Source organism: Ambystoma mexicanum, chromosome 6p (assembly GCF_040938575.1).
Source record: "Ambystoma mexicanum isolate Mex_15411 chromosome 6p, UKY_AmexF1_1, whole genome shotgun sequence".
Classification (NCBI taxonomy): domain Eukaryota; kingdom Metazoa; phylum Chordata; class Amphibia; order Caudata; family Ambystomatidae; genus Ambystoma; species Ambystoma mexicanum.
This window is the reverse complement of record NC_090935.1, coordinates 1,102,346,170-1,102,373,197: the sequence shown is the minus strand read 5'-3', so window position 1 is coordinate 1,102,373,197 and position 27,028 is coordinate 1,102,346,170. Positions and strand designations below refer to the sequence as shown.

The 27,028-nt window shown below is 46.2% G+C and overlaps 1 protein-coding gene across 1 annotated transcript in view; it reads left to right on the top strand.

Moving 5' to 3' along the window:
* AOPEP (aminopeptidase O (putative)) overlaps window positions 1–27,028 on the top strand; it is a 1,805,484-nt gene that overhangs the window by 1,108,890 nt on the left and 669,566 nt on the right. The window contains exons 8-9 of the mRNA XM_069625709.1: window positions 17,549–17,651; window positions 17,765–17,872. Of these exons, the coding sequence (XP_069481810.1) occupies window positions 17,549–17,651; window positions 17,765–17,872 (211 nt within the window). The remainder of the gene's footprint in view (window positions 1–17,548; window positions 17,652–17,764; window positions 17,873–27,028) is intronic.

The window sequence follows — 27,028 nt, the reverse complement described above, 5'->3', positions numbered from 1 at the left end:
AAGTGCATTTCAAAGTGAGAACCTTTCAAAGGCCCCTCATTGTGAAATGTGTACAAATATATACACATTTCCATCCATCTTCGTGCGATGTGCTCCTGTGCCTTCCCACACGCTCACAGGGTATGCAGCAGTGAGATGGTGGCCCTCTGACTCGATTGCACATGTCAGGAATCGAGAAACTCTCCTGCTTCCTGTTTGCATGGTGTTTGGGAGCCGGAGGGCCATCGTGGCAGCATGTGAAGTAGCATGCAGAGTCTGGGTCTGTTTATGCATGCATGCATGCAAGGGTTTGTGACTGTAATTGCATATGTGAATGAGAGTTAAGTCAGTGTGTTTGTTGTAGTGTATGGTTGAGCATGTGAATGAGGCAGCAATGTGTATGTTGAATGGTTGCATGAATGACTGTGTCCATTCATGCAGGCCGTGGAGTTAGCCTCTGTTTGTGGGGGCTAGATCGATGCAGCTGCAGCCAGTATGGACATGTTTTTACACAGTGCTTACATTTTAAATGGCATTATGGCAACACCAGCATAATCAGTGTTCTCACATGGGGGTGCAGCTACATTGGTGCAGGCAGCAAGGCCATGTTTCTTGCGGTGGGTATAGCATTTTTACAGGCATTATGGGCAAAGCCAACATGAGTTTTTTTACATGGCTAAACTGGCCTATGGCCCACTGTCAGGCCCATGTTCGGGATCATTTTTAAATGGAAAGCAAGGAGAGTAGTATTAACTGCGATGATTCCCCTGCCTTGGGCCCCCAGTGTTGTGGGGGATCTGTGGATACTCTCTATACCACCTTCAGGCACCCACACCTTGTAGACTAGTTAAAAAAAACTCTCTCCCTCTCCCTCTCCCTCTCCCTCTCCCTCTCCCTCCCTCTCTCCCTCTCCCTCTCCCTCTCCCTCCCTACCACCTTCAGGCACCCACACCTTGTAGACTAGTTAAAAAAAACTCTCTCCCTCTCCCTCTCCCTCTCCCCCTCCCTCTCTCCCTCCCTCTCTCCCTCTCCCTCTCCCTCTCCCTCCCCCTCTCTCTCTCTCTCTCTCTCTCTCTCTCTCTCTCTCTCTCTCTCTCTCTCTCTCTCTCTCTCTCTCTCTCTCTCTCTCCCCCTATATCTTAAGGGCCTGGCAGAGGGTACAGATAAAATAAACAAGGGGTTAATTAGGGCAGGTTAAAAGTTAAAACAAAGGTGGGGGCATGCGTTTGTTTTAGCTTTGGTGCAGGTCGGTCCAGTCAAAGTAATCAGGATTACATAAATTAGGAGGGTACATTCTAAGGTGTCTGAAAGAGAAGGGAATACATGAGGACAGTTTCAAAGAGATAAATAGGTATTATTAAAAGTAGCATATGTCTGTGATCGACTTGAGATGTGCTCAAGCGGGCCTTCGAAGTGTGTAATCTTTTATTCCACGTGAATAGGTTTAATTTCTCCCACAAATCGTTATCCAGAATAGTAATTTTGGGACTGCCAAACCTTGTGACAAAGTCGAGAAGAGACTGTGTGAAAGGCAAATGTGGACAGAGACAAAAGGGGAAATGGAGGGGAATTGGGCCGATGTCTGTCCCTCTGTATACAGGGACAGTCCTGCCCCCTTTTGTGTGAACTCTTATTGTGAGTTGAGCATATCTTTCAAATGGTGATGGGGTCAGGATGTGAAGCCCTCCACAACATTTGGTGGTTGTTGTTAGCCTGGGTGTATTAAAAATGTAAATGCAAAGCACATTCTAAAAGGGAAGATGTAATTTCTTGCGGAAACAAAACCGCAAATTTAGAAGCCAAAAAGTTGGCTTATTTTGCAACCATTTCTAATTTTGAAATAAAAGTTGTTAAACAGATGACAGGACAATGCATGTTGGTAAAGGAGGGCTTTAACATGCTGTCTATTGTCCAGTTAATTGAGATACAAGGTTGAGCCCAACAAGAACAGGAGTTATGGAACAAACTGGGGTTTTCGTTGTCCCCAAAGAGGCAATAAGGAGGCAGGATAGCACTGTAACGTCAGTTATGCCTCTAGCATTATTAAGGGTCGTGTTGGAGCAGCTTTACTACCCCGCGCATACGATTCGAGAGAGTCTTAGTGCTACAATTTCAGAAGATTGTTTTCACCAAATTTGCTGGAGCATGTGGCACATTTTATTGTTAATTACATCGTGTGCCATAAATGTACTGCATGGCACACTTTGTGAACAGTGAGAGGAGCAATCCCTAGACCCAATGGGCCATTTTACCATCTATATATATATATTATGTGGATATGCTGCAGACATGCAATGGCTACAGATATATGCTGGTTGTGGTATGTCCTTTTTTTAGATGGATCGAGGCAGCTCCATGCAATCACCCTGACGCCACATGCACTTCCAAGTGCTTTGTGCATGAGGGGTTTCCAAGATGGAGTGTATGCGAGGTTTTGCGGTCTGACAATGGACCGCGTTTTGTAAATGAATTATTTGAACAAATAGTTCTTCTATTAGGCATCAAGCACAGGTTTTCTTCAGCGTATCATCCACAGGCGAATGGCATCTGAGAGATTAAATGGATTGTTAAAAGAGAGGATTGCAAAAATAAAAAATGACTTTAAAGAAGGGATGGCTACATTGCCTACCCCTTGCCTTTTATGCCCTAAGAAATCAGCCTGGCTCAGATCACCATCTAACGCCTCATGAGTTGGTGACTGGATGCTGTATGAGAACCCCTCTTGCCCCTCCAACTAGGTTAAAAACTGATGCCAATAGTGTAGCGAAGGTACTAGGTGACGAGATGCATGATTACCGAACAACAATGACTGCAATTATTTCTTTCATGTCTAAACAGGTCAAGCACTGGAGGGAGGATTCAAAGAGAAGCGACAAAGACGGTCAACCCATTGATTCAAGAGATTTATGAAAGAAACCCAGTCTATATCCAGGGGACCAGGTGCTGGTACAAAAGTTTGTACGCACTTGGAGTACGCTCCATTTTGAAGGACCTTATAAGGTAGAAGGAGTCGCCCCCACAGCTGCAAAATTAAAAGGAAGGCAAGCCTGGCTGCATTTACACAACATCAAACCATATAAAGGAGAAACCCTGACCCCTCCTGCAGCTACTGGGTGAAGCAAGAGAAGAAGGTCCACGCATGCAGACCCGTTCGATGGCTAACAACAAAGATAAGGCAAATAAAGCACACAGAAACAATTTCAATTGAAGATCAAGATCTTTCAAATTTGCTAAAATATAAATAGACTTGCAGTTATCATGGAACCTTTTTAGACAGGTGAAAGAGACAATGTTTTGAAATTAAAGAGCTGAAAGAAAAGAAGTACACCTCATCTCTGATGTTACCTATTGCAATAACAATACACACATTCTTGAATGCTGTTTGTACCTATATATTTCAGTCTTACCCTGCTTTGCCATCATTTTCAGGATAATTATAGCAATCATCTTGCAGTTCTTGATATAAAGGTGTGATTTATAGAAAATTACAGAGTTATATATTAAAAGTCCAAGTAAAGATTAGGAGGTTTCAGAATATAAGAGGCTCATTGCTATCAAGAAAATTCATGAGTTTTTGTGGAGTAATAATTGTGATATTCTGTATTATGAGTTGTCTTTCTCCTGATTATTATGAGATTTAGACTTGTTATAATAAACAATACAGACATGGTGGGTGACGATGAAAAATTTACTGTTGTCCCCAATCAAAGCACAAACAGCATTCTTTGTAATGTTACTATGCATCTATTTCAATTTAAAAGTGATATTGAGGAAGATCATGAAGATATATATGCATATCTTGATAATTCGGCTCATTTAAAAAATATTGTATGGTATGAGCACATGAAGGAGTTGGGAGAGAGAATGTCAGATGAAAGCTGCTGTGTCTGTTCCTTAATACTGTATGCCATGAACACAGCAAGGACATTTATTGCCAAAGAAATGCTTGCACAGGATGCAGAACGTCTGTCATTTAGCAGCGTGTACAACCACATGGCAATTTAAAGGAAAATGGGCAACTATAAAATGGTAATGAAGAGGAACATTTCCATATGAACATACCTGTGTGAAAACAAGGAGGATGAAAAGTGCGATGAGGTGGACTAGCTAAAAACTTATATTTCCATTCCAGATTAGAGATCAAATAAAAATTGTTGAGATGAAGATGATGGACTGCTCAGATGTGACTGAAAGATCAGGATAGCCAGGCTGCTGGCAGAGACTTCCCATATTTGTTTATGGAGGTGCTGTTCCACCAGTCCCGGATGGGAAGAAGTACCATTATTTTGCCATGCACACTTATTAAAGAAGGAACCAGTAGGCATACTGAAAATAGTGAATGACAGATGCCTAGAAACATGGGCAAGGTACTCTAAGTTACTAACATGGGTCGATAACGAAGCAGGACCAATATCTATAATCCCACTAAAGAACGCAACAACATGCTTCAAGAATAAAGGTCTGGTTCTGGTCGGATAAAACAAAGGATCTGGGCAGATAATCGAGGTCCCAGGAATTAATGGAAGAACTGCAGTACTGACTGACTGATATTGGGCCTGTGGATCAACTGCGTACATGCAGTTGCCCATGAATTGGGAAGGTGTATGCTCCATTGTAGTAATACATGTTCTGGCATTAGTGATTCCTCAAAGTGACCTCGATATTGATGGATTTCCAAATATGTATATATACCGGAGGAGAGAAAGGTCACTGAACCTTCGCTGGCAGAAGAGGGAGAATTATTTCTCATCAAAATCAATAAAGGCCTACAAACATATTCCAGATGAGCATAAATTGTTCAGCAAGACGGCAATGATAATGACATCTATATTCTTGCCAGAACTCCAGACTGCAGTAAACGCAAAGTGGCTGCAGATTACAAGATGGGAGTTGTTACAGATGATCAGTGCAACAATAAAAGGATTTAATGCCATCAGAGAGAATGAGAGCCATGAGGCTGATGAGTGTCCAAAACAGGTAAGTCCTGGACCTAATTAGAGTAATGGAAGGAGACGTGTGCGCCAAGGTCGGGCCTTATTGGTGCACATTCCTACCATCTCATGCTGGAGAAAATGGAAGCCTGACTGAAGCAATAACTATGCTGACAACCCTGCATACGAAGATGGAAGATGAAGCTGATGAGACAGCAGGAGATGACTGGTTTTCATTTCTATTGTCATGCATCCCAACCTGGCTGGCAAATGCCTTAAAAATACTTGGAGCAATGCTAGTGTTGGTATTGATAGGATTTTGTCTCATAATGATCATCTTGGGACAGTGCCAGAAGACAGCGAAGAAAGCTATTGGGATGAAGATAATGATTGACTTAGATGATGGAACTGGTGAGGAAATGCAAAATGAGGAAAGTACCCAAGAGAATATAAAGAAAAGCACCCTGGCACCTCCCGGAATGAAGTTGTACTACCCTAAGGATCATAACAAATATGTGGGACGTTGGATATTCTATCCACCATCAGGAGATTGCTGTCAAATGACTTGGAGTGTGGATGAACATATAAAGGATGCAGGTCACCTGAGGGGGTTGACAAAGATATGGATTCCCAAGAAAGGGCAGTATGAAGGGAAGTAGAAGGAGTTTGAAGAGGAAAATGTGGTCGAGAACTCGACCAGAGGGGAAATGTAGAGGAGCAGGTGGACGTGTTTTCCCTAGCTCCCACCCCTTCACTGAAGTCATATTGGAACAGCAGGAAAAGAACCTTATATGGTACCCCATGTGTTATCCCTATACCGCATTGAGTGTACGAGAGACCATATTTATTCAGACAACCATGCCAAGTGTACCCTTGCACTGAAAGGGTGGAAGGATGTCAGCATGTACCTTTGGATGTCATGGAACGCTGAGTGAAATCTCATGAGGACAGTCATGAAGCAGATATACGAAGACATACTTAAACAATATAAAAATACTTTAGAGTGACTATGTAACTGAAGCAACAAAAGAAATATGTACGAAATGATAAAGTGATCATATATGCAACAAAGACTAAGTAATGTGCTGACCAATAATTGTATATACGCAGTAACGCAAGATAGGTGGGACATAGAGAAGATTGCTATAGAGGAAAATGTAACGTGACTAGGGCGGCCATAGTGGGAAGATGGACGCCGGATAGTGTTCAGACTCAATCCAGCTACCTCAGAGACAGACTAGAGTTGCAGAGTCAGGAGATGTTGGAGAAACAGTTTGGTGTGCAAAATAAAGAGGAGTCTGGTGGCTTGGGATCAAGGATGCTATTTAAGGAATAATTGCAAGGCACAAAGGGAGGCAGATGGATAAGCCATTTACAAAAGACATATTTCTCTTAGATTAAAGAAGAAAACATCTGCAAGAGCCAAGTGTTGGACAATTAAAAGCATATAAAGTCTGTACAAGATGGACTGAGCAAGTCTCTAGACCAAGAGGAGCAAGGACACTCAGTATAATTAAATCAAAAAAGCAGTAAATGAGACCTCGAAATTGACAAATTTACAGTCACCTCACACGTGATTTCGAAGTAAAAAACAAAGGCTATTAAGCTTCAATGAAGATATTGATGTGCTTGCACTCCCTTAAATGTCACAGAACAGAGAGCAGGCTACAAGGTCAACTACAGACGGGAAATATTGGCTTGTGGCTGGACTGATGAAAGAGGATGGACCAATTGGGAAAGTGGGGCGTAATCGGACGTGACACAAGCACCTGGGTTTCGCTTCGCTCATGTGCTGCTAACAGGTTGGGTGAGAAGGCCAACCAATCAGAGGGTCTATGGGGTAACCTTGTATACAATGTTTTCATTGACCAATCCGCTGCCATTTTCTCTGCTATAATCAGTATTATACGTATTTAAAGGTAGTTTGAGGCGTGCCTTACAGATGGGAGACAATCAATGATATACTAACTCTTATGTATACCATAGGTACATAAGTTCCCCTAACCAATGCCTCACTTCAATAGATTTTATAGTTTGCCACGTAAGATGTCGTAGATGACGTATATTTGGGTATAAAACATTTGTATGATCAAGTTTGTGTGTGAGTGTGCAAGTATGTTTGTTTATTGAATTTATATAGTGCTTTAAGCCAAAGCGCTTTACAATATAACAGGTACAAAGTGAGAGAAGCATATTTACAAACATGAACAGGTCATTAGAACAATAAGTAAAACTATTTACAAGGGGGGGTGCGGGGGGAGGGTAGAGGAGGGGGTAGGTGATGGGAGTTATGGTGTAGGATTTGAGGTAGGGGAGAGGGGGGGAGGGGAAAGGAAGGGGGGTGGTCTGGTGTCCTCGTTGACCTTAAGTAGTATTTGATACCAATTTCAGGTCAGGGGGAAGGGGAGAGGATGGGGGGAAATGTGGGGGCCAAGGGTAGGAAGGGAGGGGTAGGGAAGTCTGGGGGGGAGTGAAGGAGATGGGCTTTCAGACAGTGGCGGAAGGATCTGTAGGTAGGGGTGGAGCAGATGGAGAGCAGGAGGGAGTTCCAGTGTAGGGGGGGCCAAGAGTTGGAAGGAGCGGAAGGGTGAGGCGGCACATGGGGCTGGGGGTACAGTGAGGAGGTAGGAGTTTGCTGAGAGGAGAGAGCGGGGGGGGGTAAAATGAGAGGAGGGAGGAAAGGTAGGGTGCGCCAGGTCATGGAAAGATTTGTAGACAAGACAGAGGAATTGAAATTTCAGTTGAGAGGTCAGGAAGCCAGCCAAGTTGAGAGAGAGAGGTAGAAATAGAGTCTTGAGGAACGAGGAGACATAACGTACGGATAGAGAGTGGTAGATGGATTTTAGGGGAGTTAGGTGAGAGACAGGGAGTCCAAAGAGGAGAGGGGAGCAGTAGAAGAGGCGGGAGAAAATAAGGGAGGAGATTAGGAGTTTGGAAGCATGGAATGTGAGAGAGGAGCGGATCTTGCGGATGTTATAGAGGTGGTGGCGACAGGCTCAAGAGGTTAGAGAGATGTGGTTGGAGAAGGAGAGAGAGGAGTCGAGGTGGAGGCCGAGATTGCGGGCATGGGAAGATACGGGGAGGTTGGAAGGTGGAAAGTGGATGAAGGGAGGAGGAGAAGGGGAGAGAGTGTTAGGAGGGAAGAAAAGCACCTCAGTCTTGTCAGTATTGAGGGAAAGAAAGTGGGATGACATCCAATCTTTTATGGCCGTGAGGCAGGAAGAAAGAGTGAGGTGGAGGTCAGATGTGAAGGAAGAGAAGGAAAGAAAGAGTAGGGTGTCATCAGCGTAGAAGTGGTGGGAAATGCCAAAAGAAGAGATGACTGGGGAGAGAATGGAGGTGTAGAGAGAGAAAAGAAAGGGTCCCAGCACGGAACCCTGAGGGATGCCATAGTTCAGGTGGAGGCTGAAGGAGGAGCGGCCACCCCAGGAGACAGTGAAGGATCGATTGGAGAGGTAAGAGGTGAGCCAGGAGAGAACAGAGTCTTTGAAACCGAAGGAGGACAGAGTGCTAAGAAGTAAGGTATCAAAAGCTGCAGAGAGATCAAGGAGGATGAGAATTGAAGATTGCTTGGTGTAGCGAACAGTGAGGAGAGAGTTGAGGACATAGGTGAGGGCAGTCTCAGTGGAGTGTTTAGGACGGAAACCAGATTGAGAGGTGGGGAGGAGGGAGTGGGATGAGACAAAAGTAGACAGTTGAGAGTAGGCAAGGCGCTCGAGGAGCTTAGAAATGAAGGGGAGAAGGGAGATTGGCCAGAAGTTGGAGGCAAGAAGAGGGTTAGCAGATGGTTTCTTCAGGATAGGGATTATGGTAGCGTTTTTGAAAGCTGAAGGAAAGGTGGCAGAGGAGAGACAGATGTTGAAGAAGGTGGTTAGGTAGGGAATAAGGAGGGGGTACATTTTGGGGATGAGGGAGGTGGGAATGGAGTCAGAGGGGGCAGCAGTAGGGTGAGTTTTGGACAGGAGGTGGGAGACACATGCAGGGGTGATAGGAGAAAAGGAGGGCAGGTTGGCAGAGCTGGAGGAGGGGGAGCGGGCTAGGGGGGAGAAGGAAGAAGAGGAGAGGATGTTCTGGCGCAGAGAGAGGATTTTGGATGAGAAGTAGTTAGCGAAGTCAGAGGGAGAGAGGGGAGAGTTTGTGGAAGGGTCAGAAGTGGGAGGGGAGAGAAGCCGAGAGAAGTCCTGGAAGATACGGCGAGGATGCAGGGCTTGTGAGTGGAGGAGGCTAGAGTAGTAGGAGCGTTTGGCAGATGAGAGGCAAGAGTTGTAGAGAGAGTGTTAAGAGGATTGATTAGCCAGAGAAGGGGATTTGATCCAGCGTCGTTAGAGGCGTCTGAGGAGGCGGCGCATGGACAGAAGAGAGCCAGGGTTGGGAAGGTTTGTGAGAAGGGGAGAAGGGAGTGAGAGGATAGAGTTGGTCAAGACTGGAGGTTATAGAGGAGGACAGTAAGGAGAGGGCGTCATCTGCTGAGAGGGAAGCAAAATCAGAGGGGGGAAGGGAGGAAGAACATGAGTCGTGGAAGAGAGTAGGGTTGAAGTTGCGGAGGTCGCAATGAGAGAGGGAGGGAGAGGAGGGATAGGTGGGGGAAGATTAGGGGGGAGGGAGAATGAGAGCAAGCGTGGTCGGAGAAAATGAGATTGAGTGTGGAGCCAGAGGAGTGGGTAGGGGGGAGGAAGGGGAGAGAGGAGGTAGGAGTAAAGCAATGAAAGAAGAGGAGAAGAATGAGATGTGGGTGAGAGAGGGAGGTTGAAGTCGCCAAGGACTGAGAGAGGAGTAGGTGAAGGAGAGATGAGAGAGAGAAGATGGTCAAGGTCTTCATAGAAGGAAGAGAGGAGGCCAGGAGGTCTATAAATAATTAAGAAGGAGATCGCATGAGGATAGGTGAAGTATTTGAAAATAAATTCAAAGGAAGAGAAGGTGGGGAGGGTGAGGGTAGGTGATGAGGAAAGACATTTAGGGTGAAAAATGAGGCCGACGCCGCCTCTGCGACCATAGGGGTGTGAGACTTGAGAGATGGAGGAGGAGGAGGCCGAGATAGACGCAGGGACTGGGGATTTGATGAGGGGGTTCCAGGTCTTGGTGATGCAGAGGAAATGAAGTTTGAGTCGGAAGAACAGGTTAAGGGTCGCAGTGGCTTTATTGCAGATGGAACCGGCATTCCAGAGGGCAATGCTGATGATGCTGGAGGGGCTAGCAGTGGGGAGGTGGATAAGATTGGGGCGAGAAGGGATTGTGCGGGGAGGGAGGGGGCAGGAGGGGTGGGAATTAGGGTGAGGGGAAGGTAGAGGAGGACGAGGGAGAGGGGAAGGGAGATGGAGGGAAGACAACGAAGGGAGAGACAGATGGGGTGCATGACAGGAAGGGGAAGGAGTAAGGGCTGGTGGATGTGGGAGAAGTGAGGACAGCAGGGGCGAGGAATAGGGGGTGCAGCAGGAAGTGATCATGGGGGATTGGAGAGGTCAGCTGAGCAGCAGAGCGTCCAGGGCAGAGGGGTGGGTAGCCAAGGCTAGGAGGAGTCCCAAGGGGTAGGGGCAAGAACGGCGACAGCAGGGGCCTAGAGTAAAGGTTGCGGCAGGGTGCGATCAAGGGCAGCTGGAGAGATCAGCAGGGCAGCAGAGCGTCCGTAACAGAGAGGTCAGTGGCAGAGTTAGGAGGAGGCGGTAAGGCAAAGGCTCCTGCAGGTGGTGGACTCAGGAGAGCTTGCCAGGGGCAAGCGGCTCAGCAGGCGGGGAATGAAGGCCAGTGACGGCACCCGGACACTGGTGGTTCCTGCGAGGGGTACGACAATGTCCTGGGAAGGGCAAAGCGGCCTATTATCAGTATCAGTCTCATATGATATAAGTATATGATACTTATACTAAGTATATCAGTATCAGTATAAGTATCAGTCTGATGTCTGCCAGTTTGCCCTGCTTTCTTGAATTGAGAATAAAGTAGTATTTTGCCATATTCTTTGAGTCTGTCCGGTTATTTTGTCAGAGATCTTTATTGGTAATCCCATCCCAAAAGACGCTTCAAGGTGCTAGAGCACACGGTTTATCCCAAACGTTTCCAAAACACCAGGACCCTGACAGATAAGTTGGAGAAGTTGTGTTCTAATATCACTGAGTGAGATTACCAAGCCCAGACTACATTCAATCAACTCAAAAATCCTTATTTAGTAGCCCCATTCTAATGCTCAACTTCTACCAAGAATTTCTTCTGCAGGCTGACGCTTCTACTGTTGGGCTCGGTGCAGTACTATTGCAGGTGGAAAAGGGAGAGAAGAAGACTATAATGTACCTCAGCCAAAAACTCCATCCATGAGAAATTAACTACCCTATAAGCGAGCTGGAACCTCTGTCCATAATATGGGCGGTTTACCAACCTGTGATATTATATGACTGGCAGAAGGTGTAAACCTGTAATTGACCATGTATCACTAGTCTGGATGGCCAAGAATAAGAATACAAATCCCCCTATCCTGAGGTATTTCTTGATCTTACACCATTTTTATTTTCAGTAGAACATAGGGTGAGCACCAAATAAGTCAATGTGTAGATATTTTGTCCCGGTATCCCCAGTCAGTTAGCTGTAAGAGTGCGTAGGATAAAGGGGAAATGTGTGTGATAAGGCCAGTACCATGGCATTGGCAAGAGGGGGCAGGAACCCCTCTCAGCTGTGGGTGGAAGGCCCATCAGGGAAAGATCCAGAGCTCTGAGGTGGCAGTTGACAGGGCTCGAATTCCTGACCCTCTGGCAACATAATTCTGTGCAGCGCACCTGAATCTCAAGCCATGACTCCATTACAAGATACTTGCCAGTGTTTTTCTATTCTTTTTAGAAACACATCACAATGATAAAACATAAAGCATCACAATGTGAATCCAGATCTAATGCCCTGCATTCCTGTTAAGAAACCTGATGCCCGGCCACCATCAATCAGCAGCGATCAGCCGCATCGGAAGAGAAGGCCAGAAGTAGGACGAAAAGTCACAGCCACACGGAGGTCTTGCGTCGCAACATTAAGAGAGCCCAACAAGGAAAAAAAGAACTGCCATTAGAAGCCGGGTTCACATGCCAACAGTCCAAAGACCATGCAGAGCTGGTGGGTGGAAGAGAAATTACTTAAGGCACTGCACAAAGGGACAAAGATCACTGGAGAACTCAAGCAAGCTATTACTATGTTTCAATTATGAGCCCAGAGAGTAATCTCGAACCCGATATTAACTAATGGAATAGCTTCAGGACTAGCGGATTGGGCCAGGCTATGGAAGACTGCTGCCTCTGTCCATTGATAGTACCCTGGGTAAATAGTCTAAAACATTATAGCAATTCTAGTGTGTTGAGTTCTACCAGTTTTCTGAGCAAGTAGCAGCACCTTGGTTCTCCACTTCCTGTCTCTCCGTTCCCTCGCATGGTTTTTGCAAATGGAAGCTATTGTTTTCTTTGCTGAGAAATACAGGCGGGGTCAGGAGAATTAGAGGCCGACAGTCCAGGCCCATGTCCTGTAACAAACCAACCCCCACCCTGATTAATTTTGAGCTCTTGAATGTCTGCCTGACCTATTTTCTGGGGTTGCTTGGTGTTTGCACCTGGTAATATCTGTGCTCTCTATTGAAGTTCCCCATCCCTTTCTCCAAGCTTTATTGGGATCGTTTTGGCCCACCTCTGGCAGTGTGGGACTTTGACCGTGTGTACTGTGGTTGATCAGGTGACTACCTGCTGCTTTTCACAAGTGTCTGGATATACACAAAAAGGATATCTCAAGAGTTCTGCCCCTCGTACTGCCGAGCAATCGCACTGGAAGCTTAATTTGGGAACGTGCATTCATCACACATATGGATGTGAGGAATGCATGAACCTTTATAATATTTAGTCAATTGTATAAAGCCACTCGATTACTGCGGTGAAAATATTTTGTTTTGGTCCAACACTACGTTTGTTAATAATAAAACAAGTTTCAAAATATGACACTGTTCTTAAGCCTAACAAATGATGATGAATTGCTTAGGCTGTGTATCACCTGAGCAGTACAGCTTGAAACCGTCATGTAGGGTTGAGATCGGCCATACAGGGCAAAAACTTGAATTCCGTTCATCACCATTCATGGGTTGCATTCTATGGGCTCCCATCTGTAAGCGGATTCAATTCAACACTACAGCTAAGTCAATGCCTAGTCCGGGATGCTGAGGGAAACCCTTATTGATATATTTTTATGTCCAGTTCGTTTACTCTGGATGACAACCCTTATATAACACCCCTCTCTTAGAACCCCCCTGACCCCACTGAGCCAAGAAGTAGGTTTGTTTTGCAAATTAAAAGGTTTATGTGAAAATTAAACAATATATATCTATCACACGTTTATAGTAAATTAATATTTGATAGCACACTTGTGAGGATGATAGTGATCAACAATGGATAATGTTACTGTGGTGCACTCTTTTTGATGGCTTAGAAGTGATATAGAGAGGATAAAGTAGCTGAGAATGCTTTTATGGCTTCAAGGACAATGCAATGATGAATGAAAATGCAGTACAGAAATAACTTGATATGACTTCGACAAAAGACAATGTAATCACTTTTCTTTGACAATTCACCCCCCCCTTTATGCAAGGTAAAGAGATGGGAGGAAAGCACACAGTTCTCAGGAATGCAATCAAATATAATTCAGTTCCCCCCTAGCAAGCTTAGAGGAAACAGGTGGGAGTTTTAAACACAGGCAAAATCCTTTTAAATGTGGTGGCAATGAAGTGAAAAATATACTCAAATTGCTTTTAATTCCCTATAGGAGGTTCAGGGTGAGTGAGAGATACTTAATTTAATTCAGGATCACTTTAGCAATGCTCTATGAATGATTGTCAGGTTGCACACGAATTTCAGCAAGGAAAGCAAGGACAAATATTTTTACACGTGGCTGAAATTAAGCAAAATGTCAAATCGCAGCAAATTTAGTCGCGTGCGTCGAGCGCAATTACGGAGGCACTATAAGGAGAACGAAGCCGGTTCTATGCTCGTTGGAAAGCTTAGAATCTTAGCTTTCAGATGACAGTTAAAACTCGCTTCCACAAACGGTTCCGGAGATACGACCGATTTAGTAAAGGTAGTTTTTCGGATTTGAAATTTTAAAGTTCAGAATGACAGATGACAGTTTTCAGTTTGAAAAATGACAGAATGACACAATTTTAGGAGGCAGTTCTAATAGGCTAAAATAGTTTGGATTAGATTATTTTAAACTAAGAGATTGGTTTTGGCACAGTGCTAGCTGGGTACTCACACTAGATTTTGGACAGGAATGCGACTTCGTCACCGATCGGGTCAGGATTGGCTGGACTTATGCTAGCGGTTCTTCACAGTGATCTGGTCTCTGGGTCTCAGGGTCTGTTATCAGTTCTGCTAGCGGTTCCGGATACAGCGGTCTCTGGTTCTGCGGGTCTGGATCAAGTGGATTCTTAGCAAGCAGCAAACCGCACAGCCCGGCGGTTGAACAGTTTGCAAAGGATTTCTGAGGCCTGCTGAAGAGAACTCAACTTGTGGGTTAGCCTCTCTGCTACAAGTTCTGAAGTAAAGTTCTGGATCCCTGGAGTTCTGGATTTGAAGTCTGGAGTCTCCTGGCAAAGCGTCCCGCAAGAAAGTGGAAAGTGAATGTCTCTACCTGGGTTTCAATGTTCCTTTTATGTGTTTTGAAAATGGGTGTGTGCCTGGGCCTAGCTAAGCCTGTCCCTCTCACTTATCATTGGCCAAGCTTTCCTCTCTCCCTTGATTGGGGGAAGGAAATGGAGTGTCAGAGTGATGCTGTAGGTTTTATGGTCAGAGGAACCTCCCCTTGTCAAATTGCACACAAATCTATTTCTGACCCAAATAAATATTTATCTATGTACCATTTTTCTAATATTATAGGTCCAGTTAACATATTTCCTGTAGCACCAAACCATCCAATCCCTGGTTTTGTACGATGTCGTGTCCACTTATGACAGAATTCTCCCCTTTTCATCCAGATAACGACCTCTAAACCTTTCCAGATTTTACACAAATGTGCACCAGGGATATGGGTTTCAGATGATAAAGTGTCAGATTTTTAACATGCATACATTTAGAGTAACAACCTTTTTTTCCGCTACTATCCCCAAGAACATACCACAGGGTCCTAACACCTCTTAAAATGTGCACAGAAAAATCACAAGAATGATGATGTTATTTATATAATTTTTACAAGTCCGCACTATGAATTATCCATCTTTTTAAAATCATGCTCTGGGAGCAAAGGGGTGTAGTTTTCCAAAGCACATGGTGGAATTTCTGGTTTATCCACTTCCCCCAAGCTCAGCTTGCTCTGACAGGCACTGCCCCTCCCAGTTTCTCCCAAGAGGAAGCCATTTTACGACCCCCCCCAATATAACATTTGCCTGAGCCAGGGACAGTGCTTTGTTTAGTTTCCTGTAGTCCCCAGGTGCCACTCCCCTAATTCAATCAGAGAGGTGTCATCTCCTTTTGGCAGGGGCAGCAGGATGCAGCCAGGCCTGGGAACACAGCTCTTGAATTCCCTCTCCTGTCGGGGGTAGTTGTCAGGCAGAATCCAGTTTCATTAAGCCAGGCTTCAGCTAAATATCACTTTTGTTCCCAGTTTTTCTTCATTCAAATCAAACTCACAATTTGTGCACATGCAGCTAGAATGCTGATTCTCAGTTCAAAACTATGACATTTAACAGTTGCAACCTATGTTACACTCAAAAGTAGGTCACTCATTTATTTTAAACATTTCGATTTTAGTGGCTTCCTGTCCATTTAACTTAAGCTGCTGACATCCACAGCTCAGCCAGTTTTGTTATAAACATTGTTTTGGGCTATTCATCTTTCCAGATTTAGTATGCACACAAGAATACTTTCTGCCAAATGCCTGCTGGTGTTCATTGAAATTTTTGAATATCTTGTGATGTTTAAAATAGGCATTTTGAGCTTGCATTCAGGGAAACAAAGGTGATTTTAAAGCGCTTTTTTTAGCCAACCGGCACGGCTGTTTTTCCTTTGGCAGACATCTCACTCATGGCACTCCTGGCCCATCATGCTTGCACTGGTGGGTGGCAGGTCAGGGGACCACTTTGCTGTGCGCAAAACTGCACGGTTCTCTAGGATTCTGGCGCAAATGTGGGTTTTTCTGCCCTCTTGGATTTCCTAAGACCACAGCACCAAATGTTGCAGCATAATAGTCCAAACGTGGGTAGGACACCCAACACATGCATATGCTCAAATATCTAAGATGGCTTTGCTCCATTTTTAAAATGTTATCATTCTGTATATTCCACATTTCTGAAGGATTTGTTTAAATCCTGGGGTGGGGCTCATCCGTTTACCCTTCTGAGGTTTGTAAGGGTAGCCCAATTTAGTGGGTACCCTTTAATTATAATGGTACCCCTAATCGCGCTCACACCGGAATAAATGCACCCCACTAGGGAAGTAAGGCCTAGAGTCTATCTTGCAAGGATGACACATTTATTCTTTACAGAAATGAGGATAGGAGCAAAGTACTCTGCTGCCTGAACGGTCTCTTCTGCCCCTCAACCATCCCATTCCCCTGCAAACTGGAGCCAGACAGGAGCTTATATACTCTTAATATGCTGTAGTGGCATCTCTGGATATGGGTATGGCTCCATCCCACACCATCCTGCTTCCATACAAGGGATGCTGCAAAGTCTTCCTTTCTTCATGGTTGGCGATTTCTGTTAAGGACATGCTACTTTACATATTACTACCTTACACGGACACCCACTGCAGCCCTGCAGACTTTTACAACCATTGAGGCCTAGCCCCAGGAGAAACTAAACATTTCTCTAACTAATTTTCATTCATACTCCACTCATCTTATTCATATTTTTATCTGGTCTTATAACCTCCTTGTAAAGCTGTTTTTCATAATTCTGTATGTTGTGCATGAGTATGTAAAATCTCATTTTAGCATGTATGGGCTTTTGACAGACAGCAGACAACCGGTTAGCCACTTTGTGTGCTCTGCCAGAGATAGTGTCAGTGACGCAACAGCGCATGATCTCTGCAATTCATTTCTAGCGCAGGCCACATGCCTTTTGGCAGAGAGTCTGCTTTAATAGTGCTTTGAGATTTATTTTAAACTAAATAGGATTTTACAAATGTATTCAGCTAATAGGTATTTGCACCTTATATTTAAATTATTGCCTTCTTTTAGTTCCTGCCCATGTCTATCTATATGATATTTGCATGAAAAAGCTTCCTCAGTGCCCCTCCTCCCCTCTAGTCTCTTGTAGTGCCTAGAAGCAGTCAACAGAAGTCTTGCCTAATTCTAAAGCGCTTGGGAGGGAAGGAAGGAAGGTGCTAGCTCCTTCCCAACAGGTTGATAAACTGAGTACCATGAAATTCGGTAGAACCACCAATTATACCAACAGGTATAACTGGGAGCGATATGCCATGAAGTGCTATATAAAAATATGTTATTATTCATATTATTAGTATTATTATAATTGTTCATTTTAATGATCAAATGTTATGGGAAAGCAAAGGGTAGCAATCTGCACAATGTTTTCCCATTTGAGCTTTCATGTCAGTTCTATAAGCTTATTGAATAACTATTACAAGTGTTGACTGCATTATATAGCACTAAAATGCAACTGTTGACTGTTATTATTACAGACCAAATCGGGAGAAAACAGGAGAAGTGACAGAGTCTGGCGCCTACATGGTGAGGCATGGATTAAATCCGGAGAAGAACTTCATGCAGGTTCACTACCTGAAGGTGCGCGAGTCTTGCGGACAGTGTTACCGACATTTCACCCTTTACCATTGGACGTTCACACATTCACTGCCATTGTAGGTGAGGCTAACCATTTTTGTATTTTCTTTTTACAGGGGTATTTCCTGCTGCGTCACCTGGCTAGCAAAATTGGTGAAGAGGCATATTTCACGTTTTTAAAGAAGTTTGTACAAATATTTCACGGTCAACTGATTCTTTCTCAGGTAGATATTTCAAGCTATCACAAAAGTGAAATTAAAAAGCTATATTATCAGTTTTCAACACTTTTCATATCCAGATGTATTTCATCTGTAAGCACTTGCTGTAAATTTGTCTCTTACCGTAAGCCGGTTAAACATCCTCCTGTTGGCCCTGCCTTAGGGTCCTGGCACAGAGCTCCACGAACGACACAGAGCCAATCTCGAATTCAACCTCTCGTTATTTTATCCATACATGAATGAATACCTCTTGCCTCGGCCCCGCCCCTTCCTCTCTCCTCCCACTCCAGGCGTGCTCTCCTTTTCCTTAAAGTGCCTGCTTCTTTATTCACCCACAACCTCTCCCTGTGCTTAATGAGGAAGTCCGTAGTCTACATTTCCTCGATGAGCCTCTGAGGTTTCTGCAGAGTCCTTTGAGGTCTGTCTGGGGATTCCTATGTCTCCCTGGCTGTCTCGATCGGCGGGCTCCCGCCTTCTTCACGCTCTGGTTGTTCTGTCGATGATTCCGAGTCCTTTAAGTACAATTTCTTGAAGAAGGACGCATTTCGTGTTATGTCGCCAAGCTCTCCTGTGGCAGTCACCATAGGCCCCTTGATGGCGGTGATCACGTGTGTTTCTGGACTGTAGTGGGTGTCGGTTTTCTTGAGCTGTCTCTGCCGTACAAGGATGGTCTGTCCTACTTCGAGTTGTTGTTCCCTTGCTTTCCTCTTCTTGTCGGCCCACTCTTTCACTTGTCTTTTCTTCTCTGCGTTTCGCTCCCGTATAGCCGCGTCCTGTTCGGGGGATGTAGTCCTCCCATTGGGGTAAGCCGGTTCGGGGCTTGTACTTCATAAGTTCTGCTGGCGTTCGACCCATCGCATCATGCAGAATCTTTCTGTAGCTCCTGAGCATGCGACAAATCACCTGTGGGTGTGGCATTTTGTCCAGAAGGGCTTTTTGTCTTGTCAGTTTAATGGTGGCCATGAATTGTTCCACCATCCCATTGGCTTGGGGCCACAGTGGGGTGATCTTCTGGTGGTGGAAGCCTAAGTGGTCTGCTAGTTTTTTGAAGTCGCACCCTTGAAACAGGGGTCCATTGTCTGTCTTTCTCACTCACTGAACAGTTTGTCTATGATTGGTGCTACTTCGTAGAATGACATTGATGGTGCCCGTTTGATGAATGGGAAGCATGAGTACTCGTCAATCGCCACAAATAAGTGTCCTCCTTCTTCGAGGGGCCCGTAGAAGTCTATTGCGACTCTTTGCCACGGTCGCTAGGGTAGTGGCGTTGATTGCATTGGGCTCGGGTTTGTTTTCTTTGCCACTTTCTGGCAGGGCTCGCAGTGGGCTATGACGTCTTCCACTATTACATCCATGTAGGGGAACCATACGTGATTTCTTAGGATTTTCTTGGTGTTTTCGATTCCTCTGTGTCCCTCGTGGGCTATTGCCACTAGTGTCTTCCGGAGGTCTTTTGGAGTTACCAGTCGGCTGCCTCTCAGTAGTATTCCTTGTTCTGTGGCCACTAGTTTGGCTTGTATTTTGGCTATGCGTGCTAGGTCTTTCTGGTCAACCTCCCCCCTCTGGTACCTTTTCCGTGTAGATGTTTCCACTTGTTCTTGCAGGTGAGGTGCTGCCTTGATGGTAGGGCCAGCCCTGCTTCTAGCCGCAAATTCCTCTGTTGAGATGGTGGGGGGCATGGCGTTGGTGGATAGGTAAGCAATGTATTCCTCCGCTTCGCAGACCAATGAGTCATCAGTGTTGGCAGTTGGGTGTCGTGATAAGTAGTCGGCGGGGTTGGCAACCCCACACGGTTTTTGTATGATGGTGTAGTCATATTCTTGGAGTCTTATGCCCCACCTCTCAATTCGGGGTGTAGGGGGATTTTTGTCTTGGGGTTCCCGAACAGGGATAGTAGTGCCTGGTGGTCAGTGACCAGTGTGATGCCTATGCCGATTGCGAAGTGTTGGAGTTGCAAGTAGGCTTTTTCGGTGGGAGACAGGGCCCTGCTGGCATATGCGATGACTGCATGTCGAGTGCTGTCCTCTGGGTTGGTTTGTGCCAGGATGGCACTGAGGCCTACTGGGCTAGCGTTGACGCTGATGATGGTGTCCCACCTTGGGTTAAAGTAGGCCAGTTGTCAGTGATTGGCCAGACTTTCTTTGATGGCTCGGAAGGCCGCTTGGTATTGTGCATCCCATGTGAAAGGTGAGTCATTCTTGAGTAGGGCCCTGAGGGGGTCAGTGGTGGTGGCGCAGTTCGGGAGGTATCTGGCGCAGTACCCAGCCATCCCTAGGATTGATCTCAGTTCATCAATGTTCGTGGGGGCGTGGAAGTTGATGATAGCTTTAATCTTTTCCGGGTCAGCTGTAATGCCCCTGTCTGAGAAGATGAGCCCGAAGAATCGCAGGCTGGTTTTATTGACATCACACTTGAGTCCGTTGAGTGTTAGGCCAGCGTTGTGTAGGATTTTGCATATGGTGAGGAGCGCCTTGTTGGGTTGTTCCTGAGATTTCCTGAATATGAGGATGTCGTTGCTGTAGTTCAAGGCGTTGACTTCTGGTGATATTAGTTTCCTTATGGTCTCTTGGAAGATCTCGGCCACCGAGGATATTCCGAAATTGAGGCGTTTATATCAGAATAACCCACCATGGGGGACGAAGGTGGTTATTGGTCGGGAGGCTGGGTCTATGACAAGCTGGTGGTATCCTTGGTTTAGATCCAATTTGGAAAAGTGGGTGGCCTGATTTAGTCTGACAAGCATATCCTCTATGCTCGGTCCCGGGTTCCTCTCCCTCTGTATGGCTGCATCGGGGATGCGCATGTCGATGCACAGGCGCAGTTGCCCATTTTCTTTGGGGACGACAATGAGGGGGGATACCCAGGGTATGCGTCCATCAACCTTCTCGATGATGGTGTTTTGTAGAATGAGTTGTAGTTCTCTAGTCACCTGCGCCTGGAGGTGGAATCCAACTTTGCGTGGATGTTGGGGGATGGGCGTGATCGTTGGGTCAATGTGTAGCTTGATGACTGAGTCCTTGAGCATCCCTACACCTTCGAATAGCGTGGGGAAGCAGGCTTTGAGGATCTCCATGTCAATTGGTTGATGGGTTATCGATTGTACTTCCTGTCTGTCCGGTGGGTATCCTTTTATTACTTCTGTTGGATCGTGTGAAGGTCGATGAGTGCCAGGGCTCTGGCCGTCCGGTAGCTGGGGAGGCATCGCCCAACTGACAGGCTCTGTATGACGTGTATGGTCGTTGGCACAGTGAGACCTCTGTAGGACAGGTCGCAGAGGAACTGACCTTTGGATGTTAGTGGGAGTGATGCGCCCCACTGGAAGCCGTGTGTGCGTGATTTGCATAGGGGGAAGAGGTCCGCTATTGTGTGGTGCGGGTATTGATCCACTGCAATCAGTGTTCTTGGTGGCGAGTTATTGTAGGGGTCATAGTCCAATGTGGTGGCAGTCACATTCCCCTCTTGTTCCTGGGTTGCTGCGTGCCCTCTGGCATAGGCATCGTCGGTGGCGGCAGTTTGCTGTTCTAATTGGTATTCGTAGTCGTATAGTCGTGTGGCTTCCTGTCGGGTTCAATGTGGAGGCTCTCTAGTGCTCTGACCGTATCCGGGTGAGGGATGGGCGCCGTCTGGTAGGTCATTCCTCTTTCAAATGGTTGCCGGTCGTATGGTTCCCTCGACTGTTCTGGGTGTCGTCCAGGGCCTTATGTTGGTGGTTGTCAAAACGATCCCGCTTCCGGGAGCTTCTCCTTGCACATGGCCTGGAAGTGGTTTTCTCGGCCGAAGCGCATGCATCTTTGGCCAATTGCAGGGCACGGCCCTCTGTGAGGGTATTCGAACCTGCATCAGTAGCATTGTTTGTCGCTCTGAGGCCGTTGATGTGGACCTCTGAAGGTTTGCTTGCCTGGAGGGCCTGGGTATCTTGGGTACGGTGTCAGAGCTGCGATTGGGTCTCCTGTTTTTGGGTTCTCGATAGCTGCGGCTTGGACGTCACTCATTCGTATACCCTTGCCAAGTCGAGGATCTCTTGGAGGGAGAGTAGTTTCTTCAGGAGGTGCTTTCTAAATAGTGACAAGATGCATCCTTCGATTATCCGTAACCGCATCGCTTCGTGGTTGTTAAAATTGGCGAAGTCACATTTCAGAATTTTCCTTTGCAGGCGGAAGACAAATTCGCCAATGGATTTGTGGGCTAGCTGGACGGATTGGTTTAAGGTGTAGCACTCGTAGTCTCTGTTAGGGCTCACCACTAGTTTGCTATTGATGGCGGTGAGGAGGCGCTGATATGTGATTCTTTCTTGTGCTGGTGTTGTCCTTATTATGTTCTTTATCTCTCTTCCAGCTACTTTCGTGAATATGTTGATTTTATTGGGTGGGTCTTGGTTCCCTATGGCACCTACAAAGTCCTCGAATTCTTCAACCCATTCCTCCCACCTTTGTCCTTGGTCGTGGTGTGGGTTGAGGGTAAATGGGTTGGGGCGTCTCATGAGGATGGCGTGGGACTTGGGACCCACGTTGGCTATGGGTTGTGCCCCTGCGTTTGCGGCTGCTTGTGCCTGGTCCGTCATAGTTCCTCAATTCACAGCTTTCTGCGGGCGTGGTAAGTATGCGTGGTCTGCCACACTTTTCTTGTGGTGATCCTGGTCTGTTTACTCTTGGCGTGATGATCGGTTGGTTCGGGGCGAGTGGAGTAGGTTCAAGTTTGACCTCTGATCTGTTGGGGTTGTTGGCGGTATTCAATGCGGGTCATATTCTGCTGTTGCCCTTTGTTTGTTGGTGCTGCTGGCGGCACCCTGGTGAGCAGTCTATTATTATTTCCTTTGTTATCAGTCTTTATTCGTTTCCCTTGCTTTTTTTTTTTTTCGTGTTGTCTGTAGGGTTAATTTCCTTTTGAATGAGTTTGCCGATGCTTTGTATCGCGTATCTCGTTAATTGCCTCTGCTGCCGGGTGTCTGTCTCCCCCCCAGCTCCCTTTCCTCACGCGCCCCTCTTCCTCTTTTTTTCTTTTTTTTTTGAGGCCGCGTATCTCTGCGGCAGTTCAGGTGCAGCTATTCAGCGGTGCTGCGTGGTGAGATGAGTAGACTCTCTGGCAGTTTTGTGTGGGGCAGGTGCCCTATTTGGCGCCTTTATTTCCAGTTTCAGGTACCTGGGCTGAGTACCACGGCGGCTAGCTGGTCGCCCCAGTCCTGCTGCTGTGTCACAGAGTGTGTCGGCTGGTTATGGAGGTGTGTAGCGTGGAGGCACGCGTATCGCTTTGACGTCTGTAGGCAGTGAAATAAAGTTTGCCTGCTTGGCCTTGTGGTCGTCCTTATGGCGCCGTGGGTATTGCTTCATTGTGGTGTCCAATGGCGGTAATTTCCAATTGCGGGTCCACCCCTCTAGCGCTGGAATGCAGATCTGTTGTGTGGCCGTTCGACATGCAAGGGTGGGGAAGGGGCTGGGATCCCTTATCAACCACGTGCTGTGGTTCTCTTTGCTACCGGGTGTGCTGTCCCCCATTGCGTGCCCACGCTGTGCTGTATTGGGCTTGTTTCTTGGCTGGGCACATCCTGTGTGCACCAGCGTAGTCTCCCTGGAGGCCGTTGCCACAGTCCCCCACTGGGCACCGGACGCCTCCTAGGCGGTGTTCGTCCTGTTCTTTGCAACGCCGGATGTTTAGTCTGTGTTCCGTTGGTGCGGCGTGCACCAAATAGTACCATTCCTTGGGCCACTGCTGAGCACTAAGTCTCTGTATTGTTGGTACAGCGTGCACCGGGTGGCACCGTACCTTGGGTGCGGGCGCTGCTTGTCAGGTCCCTGCTGGGCTCCTAGCCCGTCATCCTGCTGCTGGGCATGTCCGTCCCGCTCCTTTACTGCTGGGCGCACAAGCCCTCCCTTGGCACACCGTGGGTAGGTGGTGGCCTCGTCGCCAGTTGTTGGCCCTGCCTTAGGGTCCTGGCACACAGCTCCACGAACGACATGGAGCCAATCTCAAATTCAACCTCTCTTTATTTTCTCCATACATTAATGAATCCCTCTTCCCTCCCCTTCCTCCCTCCTCCCGCTCCCTCCCACCCTGGCGTGCTCTCCTTTTCCTTAAAGGGCCCGCTTTATTCACCCACATCACATCCCTCGATCACTCCAATTCATTAATCAAGTTGTGCAAAGGTTGCTCAAAAATATATTATCATACCGAAGCGTGAATGTGTATTTTGGATAGCGTACCAAAGACAGTGAATGCATCTCATCTGCTGCGCGACCCCATTTTGCGTATTTTGGCCATCCCGCGAGGCCCAGAGCAGCCGTTTGCAGTCCTTTCCCCCCCGCACCTGCTTCCTGCTTCCCAGCTCCCTCCCGCCTCCCGACCCGCCCCTGGACCGTGATTGGCTGAATCACTGCACTGAATAGAGTCTAACGACTCGTAGCCCTCCACCTGCTCCTATTACGTACCAAAGACGGTGAGATCATCTCATCTGCTGCGCGGCCCCATTTTGTGTACTTTGGCCATCCCACGAGGCCCAGAGCAGCCGTTTGCAGTCCTTTCCCCCGCTTCCTGCTTCCCAGCTCCCTCCCGCATCCCGCCCCGCCCACCACCCTTCCAATTGGCCATCCTCCATCGAACCCAGACCATTACCGACTGTCCCCAGGGCAGCCCTCTGCCCGTGCAGCCCCTGCAGCTAAGGACCCGAGGCAAAGGATGGCTCATACAGTGGACGGCGCCTGATCGTATCTGCAGGTATCCGCAGGAGAAGCAAGAAGCCAACAACAAGTAAGTGTGGCAAGGGCAGGTCCAGAAGCAACTACTTCAGGCCATACTACCCTACCACTCATCTAACAAAGCATCACCCCCGTAAATTCATTACATTTGCATTCAGTAACTCTGTCCTTTGCATGTTAAAGTTGCATTCACAAGTGTACCCAATAGCCTATGTGTGTATTTAGAGGTTGTGCCCAATAAGCCCCTCTTAGAAAAGTTGCATTTGAAGTTGTGCCCAATAGCCTCTCTGAGGAAAGTTGTATTTGAAGTTGTGCCCAATAGCCTCTCTGAGAAAGTCCAATTTAGAAGTGTACCCAATAGCCTATATGTACATTTAGAAGTTGTTCCCAACAGCCTCTCTGAGAAAAGTTGTACTTGAAGTTGTGCCCAATAGCCTCTCTGAGAAAGTCCAATTTAGAAGTGTTCCCTATAGGCTATGTGTGTATTTAGAAGTTGTGCCCAATAGCCTCTCTGAGAAAAGTTGTATTTGAAGTTGTGCCAAATAGCCTCTCTGAGAAAGTCCAATTTAGAAGTGTACTCAATAGCCTATGTGTGTATTTAGAAGTCGTGCCCAATAGCCTCTCTGAGAAAGTTGCATTTGAAGTTGTGCCCAATAGCCTCTCTCAGAAAATTCCAATTTAGAAGTGTACCCAATAGCCTATGTGTGTGTTTAGAAGTTGTGCCCAATAGCCTCTCTGAGAAAGTTGCATTTAAATGTTGTGCCCAATAGCCTCTCTGAGAAAGTTGCATTTAAAAGTTGTGCCCAATAGCCTCTCTGAGAAAGTTGCATTTAGAAGTTGTGCCCAATATGTGTATTTAGAAGTTATACCAAATAGCCTCTCTGAGAAAAGTCCAATCTAGAAGTGTTCCCAATAACCTATGTGTGTATCTAGAAGTTGTGCCCAATAGCCTCTCTGAGGAAAGTTGTATTTGAAGTTGTGCCCAATAGCCTCTCTGAGAAAGTCCAATTTAGAAGTGTACCCAATAGCCTATATGTACATTTAGAAGTTGTGCCCAACAGCCTCTCTGAGAAAGTTGTACTTGAAGTTGTGCCCAATAGCCTCTCTGAGAAAGTCCAATTTAGAAGTGTTCCCAATAGCTTGTGTGTGTATTTAGAAGTTGTGCCCAATAGCCTCCCTGAGAAAAGTTGTATTTGAAGTTGCGCCCAATAGTCTCTCTGAGAAAGTCCAATTTAGAAGTGTTCCCAATAGCCTATGTGTGTATTTAGAAGTTGTGCCCAACAGCCTCTCTGAGAAAAGTTGCATTTAGAAGTGTACCCAATAGCCTCTCTGAGAAAAGTTGCACTTGAAGTTGTGCACAATAGCCTCTATGAGAAAGATTGCATTTGAAGTTGGGCCCAATAGCCTCTTTGAGGAAAGTCCAATTTAGAAGTGTTCCCAATAGCCCATGTGTGTATTTAGAAGATGTGCCCAAAAGCCTCTCTGAGAAAAGTTGCATTTAGAAGTTGTGCCCAATAGCCTCTCTGAGAAAGTCCAATTTAGAAGTGCACCCAATAGCCTATATGTGCATTTAGAAGTTGTGCCCAATAGCTTCTCTGAGAAAGTTGCATTGAAGTTGTGCCCAATAGCCTCTCTGAGAAAGTCCAATTTAGAAGTGTACCCAATACCCTATATGTGCATTTAGAAGTTGTGCCCAATAGCTTCTCTGAGAAAGTTGCATTGAAGTTGTGCCCAATAGCCTCTCTGAGAAAGTCCAATTTAGAAATGTTCCCAATAGCCTATGTGTGTATTTAGAAGTTGTGCCCAATAGCCTCTCTGAGAAAGTTGCATTTGAAGTTGTGCCCAATAGCCTCTCTCAGGAAATTCCGATTTAGAAGTGTACCCAATAGCCTATGTGTGTATTTAGAAGTTGTGCCCAATAGCCTCTCTGAGAAAGTTGCATTTAAATGTTGTGCCCAATAGCCTTTCTGAGAAAGTTGCATTTAAAAGTTGTGCCCAATAGCCTCTCTGAGAAAGTTGCATTTAGAGTTTGTGCCCAATGTGTGTATTTAGAAGTTATACCCAATAGCCTCTCTGAGAAAAGTCCAATCTAGAAGTGTTCCCAATAACCTATGTGTGTATCTAGAAGTTGTGCCCAATAGCCTCTCTGAGGAAAGTTGTATTTGAAGTTGTGCCCAATAGCCTCTCTGAGAAAGTCCAATTTAGAAGTGTACCCAATAGCCTATATGTACATTTAGAAGTTGTGCCCAACAGCCTCTCTGAGAAAGTTGTACTTGAAGTTGTGCCCAATAGCCTCTCTGAGAAAGTCCAATTTAGAAGTGTTCCCAATAGCTTGTGTGTGTATTTAGAAGTTGTGCCCAATAGCCTCCCTGAGAAAAGTTGTATTTGAAGTTGTGCCCAATAGCCTCTCTGAGAAAGTCCAATTTAGAAGTGTTCCCAATAGCCTATGTGTGTATTTAGAAGTTGTGCCCAA